The sequence below is a fragment of the Hippichthys cyanospilos genome, chromosome 1 (genome assembly GCF_059441005.1).
Source record: "Hippichthys cyanospilos isolate Australia breed blue-spotted pipefish chromosome 1, RoL_Hcya_1.0, whole genome shotgun sequence".
Classification (NCBI taxonomy): domain Eukaryota; kingdom Metazoa; phylum Chordata; class Actinopteri; order Syngnathiformes; family Syngnathidae; genus Hippichthys; species Hippichthys cyanospilos.
Window position 1 is genome coordinate 33,039,846 of NC_142369.1, and position 21,301 is coordinate 33,061,146.

The 21,301-nt window shown below is 37.7% G+C and overlaps 1 protein-coding gene across 1 annotated transcript in view; it reads right to left on the minus strand.

The window, feature by feature from the left end:
* Positions 1-2,175: 2,175 nt before the first annotated feature.
* Positions 2,176-21,301, minus strand: part of zmat4a (zinc finger, matrin-type 4a) — a 69,260-nt gene continuing 50,134 nt past the window's right edge. The window contains exons 6-7 of the mRNA XM_088421965.1: positions 16,046-16,142; positions 2,176-3,538 (exon numbers count right to left, since the gene is read on the minus strand). Coding sequence (XP_088278091.1) covers positions 3,511-3,538; positions 16,046-16,142 — 125 coding nt within the window. The 3' untranslated portion in view covers positions 2,176-3,510. The remainder of the gene's footprint in view (positions 3,539-16,045; positions 16,143-21,301) is intronic.

Genomic DNA, 21,301 nt, shown 5'->3' on the forward strand with positions numbered 1-21,301 from the left:
TTCGGTGCTCGACTAGCCGAGCCTAGCCGAGCCTAGCCTAGCCGAGCCGAGCCGAGCCGAGCCGAACGCGCTCCTCGGCTCTTTTCGGCCGACCCGAACGCGCTCCTCGGCTCTTTTCGGCCAGTTCAAGCGCCAGTTCAACTCAGACCGCCAACGGAGTAAGGCTTACGCAGTTTGTTTGAGTACGTATTTCTTCCCAATTTTCAACTTTTTTCTGTTGCGCTAGCCCTTAGTGATGGGTCCTAAGAGAGATAGTGATAAGGGGAAGGCAAAGAGAAAAACAGTGAGGACCACTATCGAACGGAAGAAAGAAATAATAGCAGAATATGAAAGTGGTCTACGGGTGTCCGACCTCGCATCGAAGTACGAAATGGCAAAGTCAACCATTTCCACTATCTTGAAGCATAAGGAAGTGTTAAAGAAAGCTGATGTTGCAATGGGAGTGACAGCAATTAGTAAGCAAAGGCAATGAAAGGGGATTCCCCTTCCAAGGATTAACCCTCCCTCCCGTCCTCGCCGCATCCATTCCCGTATGCCATCAGCCACTCTCCAAAACGTAAGTAAATTATACAAAATGCTTAATAATGCTTTATATATCTTTATCATGTACCGCTTGTGCACATTTACGTCCTCATTGTTGTTTAGATACATGTTCTTATAATATTTTAGGTATTTTTCTTAATGGTAAAAACGGATTAAAATAGTTTCCATTATTTCTTATGGGAAAAATTGTTTCGGTGTTCGAACAAATCGGTGCTCAACCACCACCTCGGAACGGATTATGGTCGAGTACCGAGGTACCACTGTATATATATATATATATATATATATATATATATATATATATATATATATATATATATATATATATTTATTGGCTGCACTGATTGGCCTATCAATGTGACATGTTACGAATGCTATCTACAAAGTAAATTATGGTAACTACAAGAGAGGGAGTCAATACGTTGATACGTATTGTTATTTGCTAACTTTTTTCATGGGGATCAGATGTCACTGATATTTACAGTTTTTTTCAAGTCATATGCTGCAAAAGGAATGTTTGTAGTTTCATTTGACCTCATTTACAATAGATAGTGGAGACTCTGGGTCGCAAGCCTAGGCCACTTAGCATGGCCCTGCAAGGTATAATTTATTCTTTAAAAAAAGAATTAAAAAAAACACACAACAGTACATCAGTAAGGTTTTAAACCTTTGTTCATTGCACATGTAGGAGTGGGGCCACAATCCCAGCCGGTCCAAGACAAAGAACCTATTCATTTAGTAACCTGGCAGAGTCACTGTCACGACATACAAAAAAAGTTGTGTAGTTTGATCTCAACATAATGATGGAGGGAAGACAATAACAGCCTGGCTGACACTTATACAAAAGCAGTGACAAACTGTAATTTAATTATGACTGAAGTGCAGTTAGAGTAATGATGAAGTGACGTTTACAGTTTTGCTTTGGCAAGAAATAATATGGATGATGATGAACGGCCACTAGGCAATGATGGACTGGCAAAATGTCACACCGATCTCTGTAATAGGGGATGGAAAGTGACTTTCAAATGAAACAGAAAATACTGTAACGCAATAAAAATCAACATCATCTTAAAAAAAAAAGTGTGTGTGAAATGTTACCGAATCTCTTTAGTTGCTGCTTCTTTGTTCATTTTTTAATGGCGACATTGGTCAGTGCAGTGGTGCAATATCGAAACCAATGAGGCACCTGTGGCCAAGTGGTTGGGTTGCCACATGCCAGTGCCACCAAGACCATTGCGTGAGACACCAACTCCCTTAAACGGCTCACTGGGTACTTAAGATGCCCCCTGCTGCAGTGGGTGCTGCACACAATGTGCATTTGCTGTAATGGATAACCTGCAGACATCGATGTTCGTGTACTCATCATCATCAATAACATACTTCATACATATTTCAAATTCATGATCAGATACAATTTCAAATAAGGATACAATAGGTTTCCCTAACAGCGATTAAACAGTCCATGGAATATGCTGCTTATCCTGAAGTGGTTAATGGGTGAGCTGGAGCTTATTCTGGATGATTTTGGAAAGGATACTTCATCCTGAATACTGTATTTCTCCATATACAAGTCGACCTCACATATAAGTCAACACCCCCCCCCCCCCCCCGTACTTTAATTTGCATGAATTTTACAAAAACGCGAGTATAAGTCTACCCCTGACTTTAGATGTTATACAGATCATGGCTGTCCATTTAAAACACATGTTGTGTGTTATTAATATGATTAAATTACGGTAGTTTTAGATGCATTTCTTCATCGTATATCTTCATTGCACTCTTGGAATGCAGTGCTCATTCAAGCTAACAGAAAAAAAAAATGCTGGTATGAACGCAACCAGGACAGCACGGTGTGGTGAACAGATACGCCTCACATGCGGAGGCTGTGGTCTTGATTCCGGCTCCGGTCTTCCTGTGTGAAAATTGCATGTTCCCCTCGTGCCCGCATGGCTTTTCTTCAGACACTATGATTTTGTCACACATTCCAAAAACATGCAGGGTAGGTAAATGAGAAACAACATTTTCCCTACGTGTGCTTGTGAATGTGATTGGCTGGCAGGCAACCAGTTTGGAGTGTACCTCGCCTTCTGCCAGAAGACAGCTCCAGCATGCCTGTGACTCTTATGAGGATAAGCAGCTTGGATAATGGGGGATGGATGGATGAGCGCAACCAATTCAGACATAGTAATTGTGTCTAGTATGACCACAGTGGATATGCACTTACAAAAACTGATTAAGAGCAAGGGAATGAAATAGGTTTAACAATTTACACAAGTTATACACTCTCTGCTGTTGTTGTTGAGGTATGTCACTGTTTTTTGATTTAGTAGTTTAAGTTTAAACAAAACAGATGTATAAATGTTTTTGTTAATTTCTAGACAATTTTACAACTTCTTGCGTTGCATTAATATGCAACCACAATTACACAATAAGTTCAAAATTATTATTGCCATTTATTGCAAAAACTTGAAAATCACAATTACTATCCTAACAATAAAGTAATGAACAAAGGAATAAATTAACAGCTCAATAAATAATATACATCTAGTCACTAAAAAAACTGTCACATTTATACCCAGAATGTAAATGTACCACAACATTTTTTGCAATGCAAACAGGAAAATGTAATTCATTTAATGTAGAAACACTGCCATTAAACAATGTTTAAACATTTAAAACTGAGGAGTGATTACAACAGTACAAGTGATCATCAACTCAAAAGGTAATCTTTTCACTGTTCTGTATTATGTAGCACACTCCTCTTCCACCCCATCTCTCAGGTGAGATAGGTGATGCAGTGCTGCAGTAGGGAAAAAAAAAGTATCTTCATTTTCCAGGCCAGGCCAAACTGACAGTGAAAGAAAGATGGAATGAAGACAGTTGCAGAGTGGAGGCGCAAAAATAAAGCATGGCAAGCTGGCCACAGCTTGTCTGACATCAATTCAGTGAAGTTGGTTTGTCTCACTTTCACTGGACACATATTTGATTCTTCAGACTGTCAGAGGAACAGAGAGAAAGGGTGAAAAAAAACCCATTATTGATATATTCGATGATAAAACATTCACTCATGTATTATATACCATCATGATTTACCGGTACTAATGATTACCGGGTGGAGGGAATCATTCTGACTGGATAACTTGCATTTAATGTTGAATGTTGGGAATTGTCACAATGATAAATTCACTGAGCCAAACATTTGGGATTTCAAATATTTCAAATTTTTCATTGGGAATAAATGAAGGAATTGGATGAAAAAGCACAATGATGGATGTCAAAAGCACTACATTTTTGTTGATTATTGTCCACAAGGTGAATAGCATTTAACAAACTTGTTAATGTGGAAGGAGATTGTGACTGTTTAGTTAAATATGCCATTGGGTTGTGACATTTTGTAATAATTAAATTGGTGGAAAATATAGAATATGAGAATAAAATAAAAAAGAATATTTTTTGTCATGTAGGAAATTTTCTGAATGAAATTTTGAAAGAAGTTTCCCCAAGGTGAATTGAATCAGTTGACCATGTAGAAATTTGAATGGGTATGATGTAAATTTGTGTTGTTGAATATGCAATTGTGAATAAAAGGGTTAGAAGAGGTTTTTTTTTTCGGTCAAAAACGAAAAAAAAAACATTCTAAGTAGAAGAGAAACATCGTCAAAAACACCTTGCTTCACTTGTAAATTATGCAATAGGCTGAATTGGAAATATGACATGACCAGAAAATATGTGGACTGTACATGTCAATTATAATTTTTCTCTTGAATAAAATCATAAATCTATTCAGTTTGCCCTTCAAATGTCCCTTGCCGTGTTTCGTTATCTAATCCGTTCCACTTAATCCAATAGAGAACGTCCTAATTTACAAGAAATCCAGTACATGGTTTCCTAACCTGATTTGCATGAGATTTATGGCAACGTAAAAGGGTTGCAGCAGGCTTATCTTTCAATTCATCCTTTTGCGACCTTTAGGGTATAAAGAACATGAATGTTGGTGGTAAAGAACATGAATGTTGGGCATTTTTCAAGAACGTAATGCATCCCTGCTGGAATGGGTAGTACCAAGTAGTTAACGTTTGCCAAACAACAGGATATAAGTATAAAGGATTTCACAAAATAAAGCAATTTGTAATGCAGACTGTCTAGGAATCATTGGCAAATCTATACGGACACGACTATAAAACATTTCAGTCAAGGGTCATCATCCATTCAGGACTTGTTATACTTGAATCCAATGGTGGGCCGTTAGAGCCAGCAAGGCCTTCTCTGCTGGCCTAACATAACCTGACGTCATTATCATAATTATAATAAAAGTCAGTTTTTATTTTAAATGTGTTTTTCCTAAATATATATGTATAATTATCTTCCATAGTCTTTTGTCTTTGTGTTATGTGAGATATTTTGTCCATTTGGTTATGCTCCTTCCAGAGTTACTCATTTATTCATTTTAAATAATGAGCTCGGCTTTCTTTGTAGCAACGCAGTGAGCCTTTTTTTCATGTACAGTACTGGTACATATTTTTTATTTTTGGTCATTAATGGTCAAAACATATTTACTGTAAGTAACTATTGGCTAAAATTCCCTCTGGATGAAAACTAAAATAGAAGCGAGAAAAACAAACAACAAAAACAAAGTGTCTGATTTACTAAAGCAGAGATGCTCTTTTCATTTGTGAAGCCCTTTGACACTTCGGTGATTTAGGGCTATACAAATACAATTTGATTGATTGATTGATTGATTGATTGAAATGCTCTAGTCCGGTCTTCTAGAGTCACAATCTAGCCTGTTTTTGATTTTTCCCTTCAACAAACACACCTGATTCAAATGATCAAGCTCCTTATCAAGATTTTGCAAACATGCTAATGAGCTCTCAGGACCGGACTAGAGCACCCCGGCGCTAAAGAATTACGTGGCTTTTGCGTCCCACAAACCGGTAAAAATTGAGCCAACAGATTGCATCTAATTCACAAAGCAATAGTGTGAATGAATGTTGTACCATACAAAATACAACAGCCAGAAGTCTCCACCAGATAAAATAAAACAGCTGAGTCCAGAACTGCGACGCAGTTAATCATGAAGGGCATCTAATAAACCATAACATGCATTCACTTGTAGTTCATGCTTGAATAATTTATCTTTCAAACCCAAGAAAACATATTGTTAGTTCTTTAAATGCAAGTTCATTCTAAATGACTTACATCATTATATTTTTACACTTTCCACAGTTAAATATTAGCATCTAAATTACATTTGGCACAATGCTGATTTAATTTCATGGTACTGTCATAATGACAGTGTCATTTCAAACCAGGAAGTAAAAAATCTTTACTTTAAAAGCGAGCCATGCTCATCGCCGGGTGGCTGCCACACCCCCTTTATGATGCTATTCAATGCCCCTGGCCATGAAACATCCATTTAGCCACCATCTTGACTGCTGACCCTCAAGGGTCGTGGAGTAAATGGTAAATGGATTTTCACTTATCGAGCGCATTTCTACCTTTAGTACTCAAAGCGCTTTACACTAACTAGTCATTTACATACTGATGATGCAGCATCAGGAGCAACTGGTGGTTCATGTCTTGCTCAAGGAAACTTCGACATGGTCTTGATGGTCGAGGGATCGAACCCACAGCCTCTCAGCTGGGAGACGACCACTCTACCACCGAGCCATGTGGAGTCAACGAAGGAATCAAAAACAGGCGTTTTACAGACATTAAAATTCAAAAGAGTGTCTTTCGGGCACACTCCTTGACACACATTCCTCCTATCAAATTGGTTACCGTGGGAACCCAGTATTCATAGCAGTTCCACCCACGAGTGACCGTTGTTGAATGTCCGACTGTGTACTCCCAAACAAACACACATTTTTGTCACTTCAGTATTTTGTATAGTAAGTCGAAACTAATGCTGCATTTTACTTGGCCGACTCGGTGCAAAATCTAGATTCCTCGACATCACTAGCAAAATGAAACTAAAAATACGTGGATAAGGTTGCACGGGCGGTACTGGGGGCGGGATACGAATTTCTTCTGTCTTCAAGTTTTTCTCAAGTCAAGTTTTTTTTGCTTGGGTAGGCTTTTTTGAGAACAAAGAAATTAATCAATGAAGGAAAACAACATTTTGGGGGTTTTAAGGTGAGAAATCACCAGTCCTACACCGTTATAAGCTTAGAAAAGTTGACTTTTTATGATCGGGCCCTTTCAATTTATTTTACCCGTGTCTTAAACTCATTATATTATCTACATGGTCTACAAGGATAAATGTTTCATTTGGAGGTACAATTCCAGGTTCTGAATGGCTGCAGTCACCATCCTGGATTCTTTTTTAATCAATCACTTGCTCACCCATACGTCCACCCGCTAATCAAGTGGCATAGAGAAAAGAAAGGCTAATGAGACACTGAGACAAGTGGGTGATGAGCAACAGAATGAGTGGAACCAAGAGACTTTGGACAGGATCAGGTGGCAGGGAGAAAAGAACAATGGAAAAACAACATGCGGTACCGGCATCGGTTCCAAGATAGTTCAAGCAGTTGCTTCGTTAAATTAGATGGACATTGCTTATTATTATTGTTGTTAATATTATTATTGCTTTTGTTGCTGTGACATGCGTTGATTGTTGCTATTTGTTTTCCCAGCAAAACTGTCATTTTACATCAAACACATTTAAAGGCAAAATATTTTGGCACTTTCCCTTCAATTAAAATTAAGTATTGAAGAGTCAGAGAAGATCATTTTATATAATGAGCATAAGTTGCATGACAGCCAGCCGGAGCTTGAGCAGGAGTTTACTATTTTTTATTTTTGACTATTTTGTATTTTGTATTTTTATCTGAGTTTAGTAATTGCCTCATCCAATTGATGGAAGTACAAAGTTTAAACAACCAAGCTCACCAATGATGCCAGCCCATCACTACCTAATGCTTGCTGCCATGGTAAGAAGGGCCCTGGTGCCTCCCTGACTACGATTCTACCTGCCCCTGATCGGACTCTCTGCCCAGGCTTGGCTTAGTCTGTCAGTGGAAGCCAGATTCAAGTGCTCTCCATCTCTGCCTTCTGTGTTTATTAAAACAGTTGTTTCCCACTCCTACCACAAATGTGGCGTACTTCTCCCCTTGTCTCCTGTTGACAAATGCATCAAACCCTAACCTTGATTCGTGCAATCATAATGCCTTGATTTTAGTGAGCTTAGTACAACATCACAGCACTTGTCTAATAGTAGGGGTATAATACAAAAAGGTTTGAACTAAAAAAAAAATTGATTTATAAGATGTGAGTGCATCGAATCAAACCTAATCATTCCACTTTGAAGTACAGTGGACCCCCAGGGTACCACATCCCTGCCTTATGTTTTTTCATCTTACGACGTGATCTGCGATGTTTTCTCGTCCCCTCTTTACGGTATTTTTCCCGCCTTACAACAACTGTCGTGATCGTAGGGGTTGGCTGTATTTGTGTTGTTTTGTCTCTATCTTCAGGCGTTTTTAGGTAATTGCTCCTATTTTCTAGTCCCGTCAAACTGCCTGTGCTGCAACGCATCACTCAAATGCTGGTCTGCTATTGGTCTGCGCCTCTGTCAAAATGGCGGCATGCTACCGACTGGATTGGGTCTGAGGGCTCAAAATAACTATTGTGCATTTTACTGCTTAATTCAAACTTGAATGGGTGAGCCATGGATCCCAAGATTGCTAGTGTTCACCCGAGAAGTAAGAAGATGATTTTTACGGAAACGAAACTGGATATAATCAAGAAATACAAGAAGGCTAAGCTAGCCTAGCCTACCCTGACCCGGGAATATGGCCTAACAAGCTTGTCACATAAAAGTAAAGAAATTCTTATTCTTTATTTATGATGTTTTTTAATTGTATATATGTATACTTGACTAATTGAACTAAAGGAGGAAGAAAAGCATGTCCGGGACTTAAATGGGAGGCGCTATACGGTGTTAGTTAGTGCTGATGACATTTAGGGCTTTTTGACTAATACAAATACAGCTGTGTCAAAAAACTAAATCATTGAAACTTCAAGAATGTCTAAAAGTAATACTTAATTGGGATGCAATTTGAATTAGTTTCAGGATGAAGGAAGCATGGCATGGAAGTCATCAGCCTTTGGCTTAGTTCAAGTCTTATTGGTGTCCAGGTTGCTTTGATATTAGTCAGATTGTCCCCATTTTAGGGTTTCTGTTCATTGTCTTTAAACTTTACAATGTTAAGCCTAACCTTAACCCCTAAATGCTACAACAATACATTTCAAATCTTTGCCAGATAAAGGGCAATAGGATATCTGGCTGAAAATGACAGAGTAGCAAGCTCTTTGTTTATGCTCTATTGGTTGCAATTTTTAACTATTTTTTTTTTTTTTAGAAATAGCCTGAGACAAACTCAAAACTGCTTTTAATTGATACATTTTATTTGCCACTTTCATAGCCTGCATTTTCTTACCATGTGGCGATGGATGAAAAGGGAGAAGCACCCTGGAGATTTACGATATCCTGGGCTGTACAAACAGCTCTGAAACGCAGTACATACAATAGTGGCCTTTTATTTTGAGACTTGGTAATCAGGGAAATAAGGGTGCATCATAGTGAAATGTGTGTGGTGACGTCGCCCTTGTCATTTGTCCAAGCTAATCAGTGACTGCCAATGCCTAGGAGATGATCATGTCATGGAAATTTGTCTCCCCTCTTTGAGCAACTAATGGTTCCGAGGTGTGAAAACGGCCTTGTGCTTTGCAGAGCTCCAGCTGTGTGATGCTGTAAATCATAGTGATTAAACGTGAGATGAGCGCTGGAACAATATTACCTCAGAAAATGACTCTGCCTTGGACTCAGCTCTTTTCTCCTTCAGTGCACAGCAAAATCCACACACTGTTTTTTAGTCACCATGCCTTCCTTAGTCCACTGAGATTTTTGAATACGACAAGTACATATTGTATCTTCAAACCTTTGTAATCATTTTTTAATTGTTGTGACATGTTTTGTCTTTTTAAAAATAGAGAGAATTGAAAAAAAAAAGATTATTCACCTTCAGTGCATCCCCGCTCATCAGGTGTGAAGTCAGACTACAAAATTAATCTCAAATTAACAATCCATTCACCAAAATGTATCTGTTTAAGACATTTTTAATAATGTTGTCACAATTTGATTAAATTATATAACCACCACATGCAGACATTTTTGTCATTCCAATGGAAATGATCCCAAAACAAGATCTCTGGTCAACTGTTTACATTTGATGTGAACTATTCAGATCCGTCCTTTACATGCATCACTACATTAATCAGATTTGCAGCCGCATGAAGCGAGCAAACATTCTGTGATTTGTCAAGATAGTTCACTTGTCTATTCAGCAATTGTCATTGTTTCAATGCGTGCCTTCATCCATCCATTTTCTATAGACACTTCTCACTAGGTTCCCTGGCTTGCTGGTGCCTATTCCAGCCATCTTAGTACATGGATTTAATGTTTCGAATTTAAAAAAAGAACAATCATAAAATCAATCTGCGAGTAGGTTGGTTCTCTGCATGTTCATGTCAAGATAGAGCATGAGCATACGATTCAGCCTAATTTCTGATTGAACAGTTTACATGATGTTTGTCCATATTGGCAAAAAGTAAATAATTGAATTAATTGGGATTTGGCTTTTTAATTCTGAGGTGTTTATATGGCACATTTGCATTGTATTGGTCATTCAATTTCATTCTAAGTGGAATATAAGACTCCATGTACAGACAGGCTGGCCAAGAATCGAAGACATAAACATTTTATCCACTTACGCACGACACACAAACACTGTTTATCCCTGGGATCTGCAGTCAACAACTTGCATAAACTCTAAATGGGATAATTTCAGCAGGACAAAATGAAGTGTAAAATGCTCGATAATACTCGATCGTTTTTAAAACATATCACAGTCACTTAAGAAACCTCCGATCTGCTTCAAATTGCGGTAAAATATGCTTGATGTCTCCAAGACTATTATTGAGTATTGATGAATACCTCTTTTCTAATCAAACTGCACAGCAGTTATAAGGGGCAATGTATCACAAAAGAGGATAGTTTAATGGCTTTGTCTGACCGGAAGACAAACATTAGGAAGGTGGTATCTCTTTGCAGCAGCAGGATGGAGTGGTTGATTGCTCCCAATCAGCTCGCATCGACTGCCATGCCTGAGAGGACGTGAAACAAAGGTTGCAGATACACTCGAGGTCTGCCAATGACAATGTGAAGGCTGCAGTCTGTTAGTGGAAGACCACATTTCCCCATATCATCATATGTACTTGTCAATGTATTTTAAAAATGTGAAAGTTGATGGGACAAATCTGCTTTTTTGATTGACATCTGTATTAATATGCAAATAGGCAATTGAAAATGTAAAGGCTAATTCTTTTAATGCAATCATTACTTCCTAAATAAAACTTTAAAATGAAAATTAGTTTGACTGTAAAAGTGATTCCATTGTGACTTGGGATGAGAAACATTTGTGTTTATCAAAAATCTGAAGATAGATTGGACCTTACGTTCATTTGACAAATATAAAACTATACACATTAACTGTACATATCATATTCAAGTATATAATTTTTTTTTAAATGCATTTTATTAAAAAAAAAAATATATATATATATATATATATATATATATATATATATATATATATATATATATATATATTATGGCTAGGCTATTATGGCTTATATATTATACTGGCTAGGGTCATACGGGTTTTTTACCCTTCCACTTAATAATATTGTACTCATAAATTATTGCACAAAAGTGTCAATTTAGGTGTGAGTGAGTCTCAGTAAAAACTTGACTGTCCTTTCTGTGAATAGCTTCCTCATATTTTATAGCTGACAGCTTTGCTCTTAAATACATGACTATAAAATATAGCAAATCAAATATAAAAAAAAAAACTTATAGGGACAAATTAATTTACTCTATTATTTTAGCTATGAATACATTGTCTCAAATCTCAAGCAATAACATCATGCCAGACATTAAGTTAGTTAATTAAAATAAATGCCATATAACTCTATAGCTAAAGTTCATATGGCTCTTTCAGCAATGAATGTACATCATCGCATGTTAGAGATCTAAATGATCATTTAAAGTTTGCTGCAATGGCGAGTAGCGTGAATCATTGTTTAGCCTCCACGACCTCTGAATAATTCAGACTCGCTATAGAAACACTGCACCTTGGTGTGTGGACCTGTTTTTTGTTGGTCAGTGATGCAAACATTGTACTGCGTCACAACAAGAATCAGTGACTAAAGTTGCATGACCATGTTACAAGCGACAACAAATTGAAAGGGGGGCTCAAATACGCTGCTTTTCTCAAAGGTTGATTTATTTTAACCTCCTTCACAGGAATATTAATAAATATTCTAATTTAATTTTGCTGGATAAAGTCAGAGGTGGGTAACACTAATAAACAGTATGTAGTCTTGTTCAGAAATAGCCAATCACAAACTTATGGTCAATGAAAGTCAACCTGCCACCATTTAATGTGCATCTGAGCACCCCCCGTAATTATATATTAGCTGTTCCTATAGGATTTTCTTTTTTTCTTTGTTTGTAGCAATACTCTTAATATATGGGAAATATGCTGAATGCCGTTTCTGCATTTAGATAACCAAAAGAAGATGATTAATCTTCCTATGTGTTTCCACTTCAACATACAGTAGCTGCTTCTCAGTTTGGTTCTTCTAGCTATATAAATTAGCTTGCAAACCTGTGTCAGTATATTAGTATGTGTGTCACATTTTACAGTGGTGATAAGTTGCTCAAGGCAAACAGTTATAAAAACTAGGATGGACTACTGAGGAGGGATCACGAGTTAGGAATATATGGCTTTCAGGTGAAATTTCAAGAAAAAACTATTTTAGGTCCATCTGTCATTTAGCAGTGGCATACCCTTAGGCATTCACCTCAGTGGAGACTTCCAGTATCCCCGCCTCCCTTTGATTAATTTTTTTTTTTGAATGGGCAGAAAAATGACTTTGGCCGGTCCATACACCAGACACATGTATTCTGTGGGGAATGTGTGCTGCACAAAAGGCGCAGACAGCCTGAGGGACTGTCATACTCATGCGCTCGCCTTGGGCATCCACTGTTCTTTGCACTCCATTGCCTTTACAGGGGTAATTTATTTGACCCTCTTTATACTTTTGAATCCACATGTCCAACTTAAATCTTTCACTATTTTTTGCAGAGGGTGGCTTGGTGGCAGACTAGTTAGAATATCCACCTCCCATGCAGTGTGGATTAGCTTCTGGCTCTGGCCTTGGGTTTTCTATGGGTACTCCGGTTTCCTCCCACGTTCCCAATGATATGCATGGTAAGCATATTGGACACTCTGAATTGTACTTTGGTCTGTTTGTGAAGTGAATGGTTGTTTGTCTGTGTGTACACTGACTGGCAACCAGTTAAGGGTATACCCTGCCTACTACCCAAAGACAGATGGGCTCAGCACCAGCAAATCACAATAATATTCTGTTCTTTTTGTGTCATATTATATTCATTTGGTTATGTTCCTTCTAGTGTTGTAGCTTTAGGTTAGAGGTTTTAGCCTATTAGAATTTAGCTAACTTGTGTCTCCAGGCTGTAAGAAATCTGCTAGCAAACAAACCCATTTGAGGCTGTGCACAGACATACCTGCAATGTGCAAAGACATATGTCAACGGGCCCATACAGTTTATAGATGGTTGCAATAACCAATCGAGTCATAAGGTGGCCATAAGGTGGCCATCTAGAAGCCTCACGTTAAACATGACGTGATTGGATGTACACTGCAGGGAGGCAGTGCAGTGCTATGTTGATCAACCGTGTTTAATGTTGGAAGTCGTTAAATAAAGTTGTTTTTTAAAAACAACTAAAAAAAAAACTTGTTACTTAACCAAGCTAACCATGTTGCTTTGGCTGATCAGCACTAAAGGCGTAGCATACAGCAAACTCAAACCCGCAGACATTTAGCAGAAAAATAAAATAAATTGCTTTCTGAGGAAAGAAAGAAGAATGAATTTTGTATTGAAATAAGTGGGGGACAGCTGTTTTGATGAGTGAAAATGTTTTTATCATTTTATGTCATTCATGTTCAATTAATGGTAAAGAAATAAAACAATGTCATTGTTGTCATGTTTGATTGGGTTTTGTTTTTTGTGTTGTGGGTTTTGTTTTTTGTGTTGCGGGTTTTGTTCATGTTTCTGTTCGACTCACGTCTACTTCTATTGTCTGCGTTCTCAATAATTTGATTTCGTCCACTTGTTTGGTTACCTGCCCGCCCAAATGATACTTTGTCCAGTTTTGTTCCCAGTTCGGTCCTGCCTCATTTCCTTTTCAAAAGTTCCTTTTTGAGCCATGTATTTCTCAGTTTTCTTGTATTTTTTTTTAAGTTTCGGCACATATAATGATGTTTTAATTGCCTGGTATATAATAAGATAACATTAAGCAAATGGCCAGCAAAAGACACCTAGTTGGAGATGACATGAGGATAGAGCAGGCTGGTTGTGCAGGAAGTGGTGGCCTCAGGGTTTCGCGTGAGGTATGAATTTCCTGTGGGAACCTGTTCAGTGTAAGGTACTTTCATGCATCCGTGTGTACGTGTGTTTGTGTGTGACAGAGACTGTAACAGCAGATGTGCATGGAAACCCCATGGCTCCAACAAACAGTGCAGGCAGGCGTGACTAAAGCATGGAGCTGTTAAACGGTATGTCACGTCTTCTGATGCCAGCATCCTCCTGGACATGTGCAACAAGGAACTGCCTCACAGAACACATTATTTCCTGGAGAAGCAAGTCATGTAACATCTATCAAATAATACAAACTATGGAGATGGTGCTGGCTTTTTTACCTTTACAAGTTAAAAAAACAAAACAAAAGAGTATAAGCAGTGGACCTAATTGCTAATGTCAAACACTGGCTTTATCCTGAGTTAATACAACAGTCTGTACTAAATACAACAATATATATGTCATCATTTAAAAAACAGTAACATAATATGACAGCTGAACTTTTTTTTTTTTGCATTTCTTAAACAAAATATTGCAAGGATACTAAGAATCATTTTGATGAGATTTAAAAACATTTTGAATATTTTAAAAACACAATCGCACAATTGAAAATGAACAGTATTCAGCAATATTTACACTTTTAAAAGCGATATTATTATTAAAGCCTTTGAGGTATTATAAAACCTCACTGAATATTTGAAGCTTGACATCCCAACTACAAGAATGAAGGATGGAGGCCAAGTGATTTGATTGGCATTGTAACATCAGTGGATGGACTTAATTGTGATTAATATTGAAAAATCATTTCACTCCCATCAATGTTGTCGATATATCACAGATTCTATAGATCAAAAGAAACGTGATTTAGGTGTTTGTATGTTTTAAAATTTACTGTGTTGAGGGACATGTTTCTGTTTGAGTCAAGTGTTTTTTTTTTTTTTTGTGAAAGACAGACCATGATGGTTATATTTGGCAAGTGTTACATCCATATCTGGTCGTACTTTTTTCAAAGTGAATTCCTTGTTAACAAGCTAAGTCTCTTTGTAAACCAGGCAGACAGGTTCATTTTCATATTTCAGTGAAAATATATGCCAGTTGCCACTTGTCTTGCAAATGATGGCCTTTGTCTCAACTTTCTTTTTCTTCATTTCAGTCTCCACTTTCGAAATGGGCTGGAAAGGGCCACACAAGGGTCATGCAGCTAGGGAGTTACTCTGACACCCATTACAAATTTGAGAGTGGTGTAATGTGTGGAGATGCAGAGTGTGCTTGCCGCGTATTACTAATTTTATACCAGAGGCTGCGGGCTGATAAAGATGTGAACACTGGCCGCATTTGGCCCTCAGGCCGGAGTTTGGACATATTTCTGGGAACAATTTAATGAATTAATTAGCCCAGTAAACACAGCCCCAATTGCCTTAGCACACAAATAAAGTGCTCAGTAACACCAGTACTGTACATTAGAAGGGCATATTTGTATGGATCCCTTACTTGCTCAATGGCCTAAAAGCTGCAGGCTTTCATTTATTGTATTAATAAACAGACAGGATCCAGTATATTACTGTTTATTATTCATATTCATAAAATTATGAGCTTTTGCAAAATTATAAATATCATAGATTGTTGACTGGATTGTTATCCAGCAGGGAATGACTTGGTTCACAATTCTGGGTGGAAGAAGATAATCCATAATGGGAGTGATCTCTACCAGGGTGCCTCCAGCAAATTCAGACCATCTAAAATTTCAGCCTCAGCATCCCCTCATTCCACAGTATTCACATAATTTATGCATGCAATGTGAAATGCACTGTGTCTAAAACGCACAGGCCTTCTGAGGAGCAGGGGATTTCAAGGACATAGATGAAAGCAACCAAAACATTTTTCAAGCCAAAATGAAAAGTAGCATTTAGGATTACGTACGTCAACATCAATACTTAAAACCTGCAAATGAGCTTTACTTCTGGACCCCACAGTAGCGTGATCAACTCACTTGTTTTGGTGCTTTGAGCCTTGCAGATGTGCATGGTACTGTGCCACCGAATTCAATGTCATGCTGCATACTTCACAGGTATAGCTCCGTTTCAGACCTGGAAGTACAAAAACACAGTACATCCATTTCAGAGGATCCTTTTAAGACTTTTTCTCCACTTCAGGTTTAGTGTGCATGTGAAATCAATCCCTGGGGAGGCAACTTTGAGTGCCGGATTTAGTAGATGTCTGCGTAAGCAAATAGGTTGAGAACAGAGTGCAACCGGCATTACAACTGTTAAATGCACAAACTTGTCAGTTGATTTTGCACATTGCAGCAGGACACACATATGATCTATCATAATGCAATAGCCAATTTGCTTTAAGTTCTGCGTATGAAAGACTGGAATGAAAGAGCATGCAATAAAATTCCAGTGTGACGCAGACATAATGAAAAGTAGCGGAAACATTTTTGAAATGTCATTGGGAAAAATGTGACATTTGTCTTTGCAGACAAGTCAGAGCCACTTAAAATGGTGGAACAAAGTGTAAAAACATTTAAAAAAAAAAAAAAAAAAGTTTTTTTTACCATCACAAAAACCTGGCATTTCATCATGTGTGTGTAGATTTTTTATTTCCACTGAACAATCCAGTAAAATGCCCCTTAGTGGTCGTGCTGTATAAATACAAAGTATTTTGAGGAGAAAATCGAGTTTCATTAAACGTCTGGACTTCCCAGAGAGTTATGGTGCTGTGAAGAAAACATTGAATAAAAAAGATAATACCAGAATGTCCTGTTAACCCCTGTCGTTGCGTTGCTGTAACAAATGCAACTACATTTAAATGACACCATTTATTCTTAATCAACAAATAAAAGTGGTAATGGAGCACATTCGTGTATGCTGCATAAAATGATCTAAGTGTTTCCTTTCAACCTTTATATTCTAAGTTTTCAGTTTTGCGTGCACCTCAACAGGCACAGCCCAGCTGTTATATCATAAGTTATGCAGCAAGCAGTGACGCTCTGTTGTGCAGCGGCCCTTGACGGCTTACTTCTCAAACTGTTCTTGAAAGATATAAGATTACACAGCAGGCAGAATATCAATCACTTCCAGCCAAATGCAACTTCCCGCATTGTCTTACCCCGCAAGGATTCTGGCCTTAGCAGTGTTCCACCTCCGGTTGTCTTGACTTTTTCCCATCTTCATATAGTAGAGCACATTTCAATATGTACACAAGATGGGCACATGCCCATTACTTTCAGTTTGTGCACTTCGCCAAATGCCACCAGAAATATGACAAACCATTTAGAGCGGAGCCATACTAATGTGAAATTAGCAGAAAAAAAACGCGGATTGAGAGTCGAGATAAAACAAAGCAGCCAAAATGATTGTTCTCTTGCTCAGGGATGCCTCTTCAACCTCAAGAGGTTAGGAAACATTTTGAAACCTTGTCAGCAAGATCCCTGTCACAACTAGTAATAATGACAAGGTAAACCAATGCAAATTTTCACTGTACAATTGCTACTAACAGTCTCTAAATAAATCTGGTGAGTGTGTATCAAGATGGAGCATACAAAAACTCACGTTAAATAGTACGTTAAACACAATAATGAGGATTTAGGCTAGCGATAGCCCCACCGAAACCATCTATTTTTGAAACGTCTGTTCCTATCCTAGTTTAAAAATCTGATTTTGCTATCAATTGAAAAACTGGTGGCAGTGTCATGCTTGGCTTGCAAATCTGCAGAATTAGTATTGTATTATATCTGTTTGGCACTACATCCATTCTCTGAACTGTTTCTCTTTGCAAGGGTTGTGGGGGTGCCTCCCTTGTGACCAGCCAATGGCAGGGCACAAATACGCAAACAACCATTCCTACTCATTTTCAAATTTACAGAACCTTAGAGTGCACTCTCGACCTATAACGCATGTTTTGATAATGTAGGAGAATCAGGACACCACTTGGTGTTGGGAGGGCTTTGCTGTGTGGAGCATTTCCTTGGATGCACCAAGCTCCTCTTACATCCCAAGAACATGCATGCTTGATTAGCTGAAGATTTTACTTTGACCACAGGTGTGAATGGGAATGACTGATGATATATGTTTTGGCTATGTGCTGAAAGAGTAAGAGTGTATACGGCATCTTTTACCCAAAGTCAGAGAGGATATACAGTAGAAATTGTGTTGCTTGTCTTGTACTTGGACTACTAAAAATGTCCAAGATTTTTTTTTTCAACATATTTCTGGCATCCAGAGCAGTTTTTTGATATTTGCAAATAGTACTACATACATTAAACAAAATCACACAATTATACAATAAAGTATATTTAAAGTTATTGGAAAATATCTATTTTTTATTCTGGGATGATTATGGTACAACAGAAATATTGCATTGAGGTATTTTAACATTATTGTAAATTGTCAGGGGATAATCTGCATGAAGCACGTGTTATTTTGTAATATTGTGTTCACAGTTTACTTGTTTACTTGCTTAGGAACGAGTTGTTTTTGTTTTTTTTTCTTTTTCTGTCTTTCTTCAGAACTGTTGAAGCTGTGAAAGGAACATTTTGTGGTGCTACTCGGGCCGTAATCATCCTCTGGGACACTCCTACAAAAAAGATGCTTCAGACAACAGCCATGAAGTAATGTACCGTTCCTCTCTCTGCCAAGGTAATGGATGGGAGTGGGATCACCAGCTGGGGTTAGACATCTTTCATTGCTATTTTCTCTCTCAATCAGCCATACATTGTTTATGTGGGAAAACATTTAGAGTGGCTTTTGAATTCCATATTGTACATACTTCTATTGGATTTTGCTTTCATTCATCAGTGAGCCATAAATAACCCAATTTTGAAAAGCCCAACAACAGAAGCAAAAGCAAAGTTCTTCTTTGTTAACATGTAGTTTCCTCTGAGTAGTTGGGTAAGAAAATCAAGAGCTCCTTTATTAGAAATCATAACTGAGGTGAAAACATTCCCATTTGTCAGGAATTCTGTAGTGTGGGAGGATCATTTTCTTGAATCGTGCTACGAAGACAATCCACGAGCAAAGCAAAGGTCCATTATCTTGACTATTTATAGATTTATGTCACTTCTTTAGTTATGTTCTGAAAAACAGCTCTTTGGTGAGAGATGACTTCTGTTCCAATCCACACAGGAGAAAAAAAACCCTAGAACCATTACAACCATTTTGCGTCTCACATTTTTCATTTCACCTCAACAGCATTTCACGCATTGTTGTAGAAATGATCATTCATTTCAACAACAATACATCTCTTTCCAGGGTGATGGAACTTTTTTCATAGGAGCTAGTGAATATTTCATCACATGGACATCTACAGAGTCAGGATGCACATTTCATCAGGATTCATAACAGATTGAGAGGATGATGCTGGGGGTCAGATAGGAGGTAAGAGTCGCATCAGATAAAACAGAAAAAAAGATAAAAGTGGCAAAGAGTACAAAGATGAACAGAATTTGTAGAGAAAAGTGCTTTGGCAGCAGCAGCCTACTTTACCACCACTTCCTCAACCCAAACCTCGCTTTGTTTGCCGCGGAGGGCTACCATCTTCAATGGTGTCGCCTTCATTTTTATTCTTCAATACATAATGCTGGCTTGGGTCTGATGGAATGATTTTATTGCATTCATGAATAGTGCAGCAAGTAAAATCGATATTTGTCCATCATTAATACAGGACATTTGACATACAAAACATTCTTCCATAAGGTCTTAACTCATTGAAAGAACAATATCATGCAATTCATACATTGGAACTAACTCATTCCTCAAATACATTTTTAAATAATTAGAAAAGAATAAACTCATTAAACCCCAAACAGCTGCAGGTGCTTATGCCCAAATATGAAGACAAAGAATTAATAAGGCTTGACATGACCATGTCCACTGATCTGTACTAAGGTGTCAATTCTCATTTAATATGGTCACATCTGAATGCGTTTTAACACCTCTAGAGTCCCTGACATCCGGTTGGAAAAATATTGTATATGTGTTATTGACACACGAGTGATTAAATGCCTGTGACATATTAGTCCATTTTAGAGTGACTAAAGCTTCAGTTGATCTGTGTTTGAAAAGTACGCATTAATATACATGACTGAACCCCAAACAGGAAGGCGAAAACTTCCAGCCCCGAGACTAAGAAATATGAGAGAGACATGCTGCATCGAGGTCTGCCACCTTCGACCCCTAAATAGGACGACAACACTGGGACAAAATAAGCATATGAGGTGAATAATATTTCTGTAGCTAATATATCCACCAATTAATTTTCAGTTGGTGCCTTCATGCTTAATATATTCTCATTATCTTTACAAAGAAAGAATCTAATCAGACAGACCTGCAGTACAGTATGTACTTTATATATTTTGGTAGGGACACAAAGGTACATATTGATACCAAACCAAGCACCAGCCAGTTGAGGCGGACTGAAGTACTGATCTCATTCGTTAGAACTGGGCATGATGTTATGTTCAGAGATAAATCTGCCTCATTTCTTACCCTGACATCTGCATTAAAAAGGCAAACACAAGGACGAACAAGTCTCCTTGCAAGCACACTTTTCATTTTTGTAAAAATGTGACTTTCCACCAAGTAGATCATCTAAAACGAATCACCACCAAGTAGATCATCTAAAATGAATCAATCAATATTTTGCCATTTTGTTAATTTTGTGGTTGGCCGTGATGTGACTTATTTTACAGATATGACCAATGGCTTTGAAATAAGACATTAAAGCTATGTGGATATGGAACCATAACGGTATTTAACTGGGTGAAGACTATGTCACTATAACCGTTAAAAAAAACAAACAAACAAACAAACACTCAAGACAATTGAGGAAAAACTTGCTTTTCAGAGTCATCGCCATTCGTCATTTAATCGTGATTATAATTAATTTTTGTGTTTGAGATGAAGAAACTTATAAACTCTAGCTTCACAGCCCAGTGATACATTGTTTATGCTTCAGGCAGAAACATTTACTGCATTCCACAATTTCAATGTTAATATTCAAATTCAAGTTCAGTCAGCCAGGTTAGAAACAGACGTTTCAAAAATAGATGGTTTCGGTGGGGCTAATGTTAGCAGCTAGCCTGCATCACCGTTATTGTGTTTAACGAACTGTTTAACAAGAGTTTTTGTATGCTTCATCTTGATACTCATTGACCACAACTATTTATAGGCTATTATTTATAGCAATTATTTTACAGTGAAAATTAGCCCTACCTTACCTTGTCATTATTGCTAGTTGCAACAGT